Source organism: Phyllobates terribilis, unplaced genomic scaffold (genome assembly GCF_046119375.1).
Source record: "Phyllobates terribilis strain yellow unplaced genomic scaffold, ASM4611937v1 Scaffold_2__4_contigs__length_985480577, whole genome shotgun sequence".
Taxonomy (NCBI): Eukaryota; Metazoa; Chordata; class Amphibia; order Anura; family Dendrobatidae; genus Phyllobates; species Phyllobates terribilis.
The window spans coordinates 371,987,501-371,997,632 of NW_027362762.1; the positions used below are offsets into that span (position 1 = coordinate 371,987,501).

Below are 10,132 nucleotides of genomic sequence, written 5' to 3' on the forward strand. Positions count from 1 at the left end.
TCTGTACTATCCCCTCATGTATTTTTACATTGTAATAAGATCATCCCAAAGCCTTCATTTTTCCAAACTGAATAACCCCAAAATTGATAACCTTTCTTGGTATTGCAGTTCACTAATTCTGTTAATAACCTTGATCTTTGAAAAGTATTTTAAAGCTCTGATTTTGTAGTAAATAAGAGCCAAGTTACAGGCAAGTTGCAAACAAAATTGCATATCGCATGTGACTTGCATTAAAGTCTATGGTGAGTCAGTCACTTGAGACAAGCGACAAAGGCCAACGCATTTGGAAACATGCTCTTTCACATGTGACTCTTTCACAGTATATCACAGGTCGTAACGCTGCACCATAGGAAATTATTATATCCAGTGTTGCAGTTCGTCTCTGCCATTTGATTGTCGCATTACATGTTGCCATGTAGCCCTAGCCTAATTCATATATCCATTGTACACAAGCTCCATATATATTAGTAAAATGCAGAAAATAGTACATGAGATTCCAATATACGGTCATCAAGCTGAAAGAAGAGGACTGAACAGTAGGGCCGCTGGAGAGGTATTTAGTTGCTTATTTTTTTAACCAATACTTGGCCGCCCTGCTGCCCGCTGTCTGGTCCTCTTCCTTCTGTCGTCGGTCGCACCACATCTTCAGCCTCTACACTATAGGCCAGGAGTTATGGCTGTATAGAAGCTTGGAGGTCATAAGGTCGCACCGTTAACATCGCAGCCTTATGACGCGCAGTCACCTCTGGGTCTTGGACGCGGCCGGAAGACTTGGAAATGCGGAACGTGACAGCAGAAAGAAGATGGCTGGAGAGGTGAATATTAGTGTTTGTTTTTTTTTTTAAATTAATGCTCACCCCACCATCCTGTCCTCTTCTTTCTGTCATCAGGCACGCTGCATCTCTGACCTCTTCACAATAGGCTAAGACTTCCAGCTGCACCCATACCGAAGCTTACTGCGTGTCATAAGGTTGTGATAATGATGCGACCTTACGACGTACAGTAAGCTCTGACCTGGACACTCCCAGGAGCCTGGCTTCTAGTGAAGAGACCAGAGATGTGGATTGCAATGGCAAAAAGAGGACCAGACGATAGCTGAAGAGGTCAGCTGTGAGGTATGTTAGGTTTTTTTTTTCCTAATATCTGACATTCGTAACTAGGGATCGTACGTAAGTCTGATATTTGTAAGACTCTCTGTGCTGGAATCTAATATCTGATACTATTTACTGCATTCGTACTTTACTACATTTATATGCCTCAATAATAGATACAGTGGTGTGAAAAAGTGTTTGCCCCTTCTTGATTTCTTTTTTTTTTGCATGTTTGTCACACTTCAATGTTTCAGATCACAAACCAAATTAAAATATTTGACAAAAAATAACACAAAGTAAAGTAAACACAAAATGCAGTTTTTAAATGAAGGTTTTTATTATTAAGGGAAAAAGAAATCCAAACCTACAGAGTCCTGTGTGCAAAAGTGATTGCCCTCTAAACCTAATAACTGGTTGGGCCACCCTTAGCAGCAACAACTGCAATCTTTTTAACCTTCATTTAACAATTGCATGTTGTGTTTTCTTGTGTTATCTTTGTCTTATATTTAAATTTGTTTTGTGAATCGGGAAGGGGCAAATACCTTTTCACACCACTGTATATCTAAGTCTTGTGTACAGTGTGAATATGAATGATTGTATCTTTTTGGACTCGCCCAACACACTATTTTTAACATTATGTAATAGTGTTGCTTTGTATATTTCAGTAGAGAAATATTATTTTTATGCAATTGTATCACAACCTTGCACCTCAGTTTATTAGTTTTATTTGTATTCTTGTGCTATGTGAACAGATTCTTATTAACAATTAGACAGCATATGTCATTCATATGTAACTGTGGGGGTATGATCACAGTATTTAGGAGTCTGCTCCAAATAAGTGTATGGGGGCCAAGGAAATTTCTGTTTTTGAATATTTTGCTGGTAATTACTGACCTGTAGGTCATTTTCTGATGAAGCATTCCCATTAAGAACAGCAACAGTGCTTGTGACCAACAATCCTTCTAGAGACCTTATTTTCAAGATGGTTGTTTGTTCCATTAAATTAATTTACATTATTCATATCCGGTCCAATGATAAATAATATATTGCTATGGAAAAACAAGTACCATACTACATGTTAGGGCTCTTTCACATGTCAGTATCTCCGGTACATGTAGTGACAGTTTCCACATGTACTGGAGACACTGACACACATAGACCCATTCAAATGAATGGGTCTGCGCACATGTCAGTGTGTTTTCACGGACCCTGTGTTAGTGGGCAAAACACCATGACATGTCCGTTTTTTTACACGCTGCACGGGCCGCAAAACGTTCCACACTGAAGACACACGGATGACATCCGTGTGACATCCGTGTGACATGTACCAGCGCCTGGTAATCAGTGGTACAGTTCGGACTGTTCCCAAGCGCCAGGTGCTGAATGCTGCCCTCAGCATTGTTTCCTGCTGGTACTGCAATCAGCACCAGCAGGAACAATGATGAGAGTAGCAGTAGTCTGCTCCCGCACTGCGGGAGCAGACACTATTACTCTCATCATTGTCCCTGCTGGTGCTGATCGCAGTGTCAACAGGGAACAATGATGAGGGCAGCGTTCAGCATCCGCACTTGAGAACAGCGCTTACTGTACACTGATTCCCAGGTGTCGGTACGTGTGCTCCTCTCATGCAGCACACGGTTGTCACACGTGTGCCACACAGGTGGACACAGATATCTCTGGTACTGGTTTCTCCAGTACCCGAAATATCAGGACGTGTGAAAGAGCCCTTATGTTTGCTGACATATAATACAGGTAATATGTAAGTCAAAAATGGATCATCAATTTAGTATACAGTAACAAAACTGACAGGATAAGATAATAGAACAAAAAATTCACTGCCAATAATGCTCCATATCTGTGTAGATTACATTTTCTGTTTTTTTTGTATTGCAGGTTCATGTGATCAGACGAAGCTGATATGATACTACATAAGCAGGCGTGCATTGTCTTTTCATTCTTTCCTACAAAATAAAAAGTATTCTCACTATCCCTGATACCTGGTAACCCTTTTATTAAACCAGCGGGCTACTTAAGACTTGTGGAGCTCACTCGTACCAAAGGAAAAGACAAGACTGCTGAGTCGCAGCTTTGTTACAAGACTGTTCAAAATTCTGATGTGTGTAGATGTAACAGTTGTATGTGATGAGAGGGAATGTGATTATGTGCAAGGATAGCATGTGCCATCTGAAAAGCCTAAGGGATATTCTGTTTAGGAAGTAGCATATGTTCGATTCAAGCCAGTTGCAAAGCTGCCGAAGATCATAACATGTCGACACTCCGAGAATTTACTGCCTCAAATTGCGATGGGTGACTCTTACAAAGCACATAAATACCTTCCACATGTGTCTAGAGGCCCTTAAAGTCTTTCTTGTCAGTCCTCATGTGGATCTGCTTATAGAAATGTATAAATGCCACTTAAAAATGTAAAATGTTCTAACACATCAATAAGGGATTTTATTATCTGTATGTGCAAAAACAAGTCATTTCCCCACTTCTGGTAGCCCACAATAGAAACAGTTACACGTAGAACAGTTTTTTTTTCACATGTTTATTATGTTGTTTTTTTATTAAAAATAATTGTTACATTTGATCAAACAACATAAAGTAATGTTATTTGGTGTTTTATGTTATTTTATTGTTTCCCACTGTCTTTTTTTAGAGCTAAGTAATAAAATGTCACAATGTTCAGTAGTTTCTGTAAGCTAATGACAAATAATCCCGTTCTTTACAGTCCAAATGTGAGCTTTAAGTGTACCTATATTCTGGGGGGCTTAAAGGGTATCTGTCAGTAGGATCAACCCTCTTAAGCCAATTACATGGGTATTCAGGTCATACATAGAAAGTTGAATAAAATGATATCTTGATATCTATGATCCAATGTCTTTTTCCAGAGAAATCCACGTTTTTCTTATATGTAAATAATCTGTTCAAGACTACGGGTTGGACACTGATCTGCATAAGAATCTGCATCCAAAGATTATTTTACATGAAGGGGGAGTTACTAGTGTGAGACATGTAATGGCCGCTCTCTGCTCTCCTGATCTCACTGCAGAGCGGTGTGTGATTATACCTGACACATCTGTAGATTCCTCTCATCTTCCATCTCTCAGGCAGACAGTGTGGCAGTAGTGTTCCAATACAGCAGAGCTGTGAGAGCTGCATCAAATATATTTGTAAGAAGACAAAGTTGAGTTCTGTGTTAGTCATGTCTCACACCGGTAACTCCCCCTTTCATTTGAAATAAGCTCTGGAGGCAGATTCTCATGAAGATCAGTGTCTGGCCCTAGACCTGAACAGCTCATTTACATACAAGAAAAATGTGGATTTCTCTGGAATAAGATATCGGATCACAGATATCAAGGTATCATTTTATTCAACTTCCTATGTCCTACATGACCATATAGACAGCTTAGGAGGGTGGATCCTACTGACAGATTCCCTTTAATGAATAGTACATGTGAATACATGAAAGTTCTAAATATACCTTAAAATTACCGTAAATGCACTTTACCTGATCCACATCTTTTGAGCACGTCTAAATATACTTCTAGGCTGTCTTTACAGGTCATGGTTGCAGTGTTGGTATGCAGATGTAAATCAGTACCGGTGCTGATAGAGTAATTTCACACTGACCTTTTAGGAGTTTTTGCAGCAAAAACTGAGGGGAACCGCTACAAAAACTTGGAGTTTCCTTACAATATCTTCAGTATAGATAACCTAAAAAAACGAACATTGGGCATCCCAGCCAAGTAAATTTATGTGAGGTTGGAGGCACAAAGAAAAAAAAATCACTAAAACCAGTGGTACACATCTCTTGCCTAACAGTGCTGGTACTGGTTTACATCGGCATATTGATACTGCAAGTGTGGTGATGAAGGAGAATCCAGGAGGATATTTGGGACGTACTCAATAGACTCTGGATGCAGTAAAGTTCATTTAATTTACCTTTTCGGGAGTGTAAGTAATGGGACTGTCGTCCTCAGCTGTGCCTGTCACCAGTCTTTATATTTCTGTGCGATAGGGGACTGCATGATAAAAATTTAATTTTTAATAGATCGTATCACTTTCTGGCAGCCTGTAGACCCTCTTTCCCCATCTGTAGGATACCCATTTGTAGGGTAAATCAGTAAATAGAAAATGCTGTAATGAGGAAAAAAAAAACACTTTGTTCTAAAGAAGCCTCAAAATGGGCCACTTCTGAAGGGGTTAATATGTTTTTATGATGAATATTTTTATCTTTTCACATTTTTTTTTTCTCCCCCCATATCACTATCGTACTGCTTTCATTAAAAAAAAAAGAAATATTACTATTTTCACAATAGTCACTAATGCTATGTTCACATGTCTAGTAATAATCCGTTAGAACGGGTCCAGCAGCAATCAGTTGGCACAAAAGTTGTACTGACACAACTTTTTAGTCTGTTTTTAAAACACTGATCTTTGCTCCATCTGTTTTTTTAACATTGAAGTCTATGGATAACAGATCCATTAATTAACCATCCGTTTATCTTTCATCCGTTTATCTTTCATTTGTAAAAGATCTGTTTTCTGCTTACTGGATCTGTTATAAATGGAAGAAAACACATGGCTAATTAACAGATCCGTTTTCCATAGACTTCTATGTAAAAAAAAAAAAAAAAACGGATCCAGCAGAAATCAGTGTTTTAAAAAATGGATGGCTGCACAACCGTTTTTCCAATGGATCCGGATCATTACTGAACATGTGAACATAGCCTAAAGGTACCGTCACACTTGTCAGGATCGCTGTAGCGTCGCTAACGAACCGACCTGGCAGGGATCGTTGCTGTGTCGCTATGTGGTCGCTGGTGAGATGTCAAACAGTCAGATCTTCCCAACCACGCAGCAACGATGCGGCGACCCGTAGCGACCTGTATAACGATGTCGGTGATCGTTGGGACCCTGTGACATAGCAGCTACTCTGACGATTCAGACCTCGATGAGGGACGACTTCTCAGTTCTGAGTCGCGAACAAGGTCTTTGGTAAGGTGTCAAACACCGATGCATGCTACCCAGCGGGACCTCAACGATCAAAAAATGTTCCAGGCCATTTCAACACGACCAGCGATCTCACAGCAGGGGCCTGGTCGTTGCTACGTGTCAAACGTAGCGAGATCGCTGCTGAGGTCGCTGTTGCGTCAATAAAACTTGTGACTCAGCAGCGATCTCGCTTAGTGTGCTTGCCTCCTAATTCCTTCTCTTTACAGAAGACTTTTCAGCAATCATTATCATCACAGAGAGGATTGTAATGATAACTAACACCTCTGTACACAGTAGATAAGCCAGGATTTACCATTCACAATAGGTGATGGTCACAGTTGTGCCAATTAGAGCATGTTCAGATAATACAAACAAATGGGGTCAGGGTCATTCTATTGCTATTAATGTCCATTGGCCTGCTGAAAATAACAGAAAGTAGGATAGACCTAGTGTGAAAATTGCAAGATTTTATACTTTTTTAATATAGAGATGAAAAAATACATTATCAAAGGGTTTAATAAAATACATCTAACATAAAAACATGATGTAAACAATACATAATTTAATTTATTATTCCCTTTAATGGTGCTAAGAAAAAGTGTAGAGTATTGTGCACAGCAACGGATCTCATTTTTTCAGAGCCTATATAAAATAAATAAGTGGTCTGGTTTGACACATTTTGTATACAGGAAGTCCACTGGCCATACTATCTTCTTTCTTCCCCTGTCACTCTTGGTACCATTTTATCCTGCGTTCAGTGCTACACTTTATTCTTACACCACAGCAATAAATATTAATTAACTGATAAATTGTCTATACCCACAAAAAAACCTTCAAAGCCATCAGGCTAACTCCCCCCCCCCCCCCCCAAAAAAAAAAGCAACAAGTTATCCCCATCCATAAGTAGGATATTGTTGTTTGCTTGGGTCTGACCACTGGGATTCCTGGCAATCCCAATATTGTGGCTCTGCAGTCACCTCTTAAATGGAGCAGAGGTGCACTTGCTTGGCCTTCACTCCATTTATTACGATATAACTGCCGGAAACAGCGGAGTACAACGCTCAGCTTTTTCCTGCAATTCAATATAAAACGAATGGAGATTGAGCAAGTGCACAACTGCTCTACTCTATACACCGCTGCAGACCCAAAATCTCAGGGTCACTTAGGGTGCCAGCAGTTGGACCCCAAGCGATCAGTAACTAACCCCCTATCCTGTGGATTGGGGATAACTTTTTTGGGGTGGAGGTTGGGTCAGGGGAATAACCTTTATACAGAATGCTCCATCATTGCTATGTACATAAAATAACAAATGGATTACAATGTAATAGTGAATAACAACACAACAAACTGTCTGGAGTCTAAATATTCAGTATTGAAAGGGCCTGGGTTTATGTAAAATTGTTCCGAAATAAAATGTCAAGAGCGGAACAGATCTTTTATATGAAGAGCAGGTACAGTATATTTTCTGCATAGATGCATAAAAATAGACTTAAAGGGGTTGTCCAGTCCAAATCGATAAGTCTGCAGTTGCTCTGTGTGACAGCAGATTTATGAATTAACCCAGCGTATGGACTGTGCGGTGCAGGGATTCGCCGGTTTCTGAGCCGGGACAGGAGGGTATGCATATGATACTCCCGACTGGTGGGCATGGCCTCGCGCAATACACTTGTATAGAGCGAGACCACGCCCTGTCTAGTAACGCGCTCGTCCAGTGAGCGTGTCCTGGCTCAATACAAGTGTATGGCGCGAATCCGCACCCGCTAGTCGGGTTCTGGCCAGGAGTATGTATAACACATACATACCCTCTGGTCCCGGCTCACAAACCGGTGAATCCCCGCAGCACACAGTGCGCGTGCGGAGGGATTAATAAGTCTGCAGTCACACAGAGTGACTGCAGACTTATCATTTTGGACCGGATAACCCTTTTAAGCAAGAAGACAGATATGAAGATGAACACTTCTTCATTTTCAAAATGAAAATATGAGCAACAATCAGCCATGGCTTTAAATCCACTAAAAGGTAAGGTGCCTAATATTGATTATGCGATTATAGTGGTAATAATCAAGGGCAACGACCCTTCGACAAGGTACTATATTGGAGTAGTGGCCTGTCCTCCTTATTTATGACCAACCAGAGAGCAGAATAGCCATACATTAACCTCATTATTTATTTCAATATCACATATCTGTATAGGATTTCTTATCAGTCTTCTTTTACTGCATGTGCTTTATTACTTCTGCTCCAGTACGCTGCTCTAATCTATGCTAATATAGTATAATAAAATATACACACATAATTAGTTGTTAGAAGAGTTCAGTATCTAGGCAAAAGGTTAGAACATAATGAGATGTGAAAACATCTGGAGGCCTACCCACCTTGGTAATATAAACAGTTTGTTAGTAAATCCCCCAAAACACAGAGGTTCTTCATTCTAACAGAAACTTGCTAGTTAAAATACCAAGACGATATTTAAAAAGAATAGATAATAATTAGAAATATTATACAGATCATAGAATACAAAGTTTTCCACAGCAAATATAGGAATGAAATTAGTATAATCCAAGATGAAGTGCTTAAAGGGGTAGCGCGAAACTAGAAACTAGTTTTACCCTAAATGTCTGTCTATTTAATGTCATAATCAAATCTTTTTTTTAATATACTGTACTTAAAAAGTCCCTATCACATTGTTCCTATTCGATGATGCTTTGAGTACCCCGATGCATGCTGGGATATTCCAACGAGTGGTCATCAGGAGGCAGGGGCTGCGGTCACTCCCGCGTCCTTTGGTCCCACCCTGAAACAAAGCGTCATTAGTGACATCTGTTTCAAGTGCTGGGCTAGTCCTTGCTCTACTGGGCATGCGTTGGTTGTCAAGCACCTTGAATGTGAACTGGCCATGGAGCTATGAAGGAAGGTTGTCTGTACTGTGTTGGTGGGGAAAAAATAGAGTGTTTGTTCTTGTTGGGTATACTAACATTGTGCTGGACAGCCCGCCTGATCTAATAGTATGGGCTGTAAGTCAGCATGATGCACTACCAGATCTGTGTGACTGGCACCCCATACATGTCTTACCTGTATGCACTTATAATACTACGCAACTCCCCCCTCATCCCCCCGTGGAGCATAGGTGTATGAGTGGTTGTGTAATTTTCACCCTGCCATTAATCCCAGCTAATTTCCTCTAAGCTTATGCCAAACAGCAGCCATGGGTTCTTCTAAGCAGCTGCCTAGCACTCTGAAAATGAAAATGGTGGAGGCCCACAAGGCAGGAGAAGTCTATAAGAAGATAGCAAAGCGATTTCAATTTGCCCTTTCCTCAGTTTGAAATTTAATTAAGAAATGGCAGTTAACAGGAACAGTGGAGGTCAAGATAAGGTCTGGAAGACCAAGCAAAATTTCAGTGAGAACTGCTCGTAGGATTGCTAGAGAGACAAATCAGAACCCCTGCTTGACTACAAAAGACTTTCAGAAAGATTTAGCAGACTCTGGATTTGTGGTACATTGTTCTATTGTTCAGAGACACCTGCACAAATATGGTCTTAATGGAAGAGTCATCAGAAGAAAACTTCTCATGCTTCTTCACCATATAATTGAGCATCAGTCGTATGCAAACAAACATCTAAACAAGCCTGATGCATCTTGGAAACAAGTGCTATGGACGGACGTGGGTTAAAATAGAACTCTTAGGGCACAATGATCAAAGATATGTGTGGCGAAAAACGGGCACAGAATTTCAGGAAAATAACATCTCGCCAATCATTAATCATGGGGGGTGGATCTATCATCCTTTGGGGTTGTGTTGCAGTTGCAGCCAATGGCACGGGGAACATTTCATGGGTAGACGGAAGAATGGATTCAATGAAATTTCAACAAATTCTTGATGCAAACATAACATAATATGTAATAAAGCTGAAGTTGAAAAGAGGATGGCTTCTAAAAATGGATAATTAGCCTAAAAACATGTCAAAATCCACAATAGACTACCTCAAAAGGCGCAAGCTAAAGGTTTTACAATGGCCCTCACAGTCCCCTGATCTGAACAT

General features: G+C 40.2%; 1 protein-coding gene across 1 annotated transcript in view; it reads left to right on the top strand.

Moving 5' to 3' along the window:
* SEPTIN10 (septin 10) overlaps positions 1 to 3,721 on the top strand; it is an 82,552-nt gene extending 78,831 nt beyond the window's left edge. Inside the window, exon 11 of the mRNA XM_073664744.1 lies at positions 2,985 to 3,721. Coding sequence (XP_073520845.1) covers positions 2,985 to 2,994 — 10 coding nt within the window. The 3' untranslated portion in view covers positions 2,995 to 3,721. The remainder of the gene's footprint in view (positions 1 to 2,984) is intronic.
* The last annotated feature ends 6,411 nt before the right edge of the window (positions 3,722 to 10,132 follow it).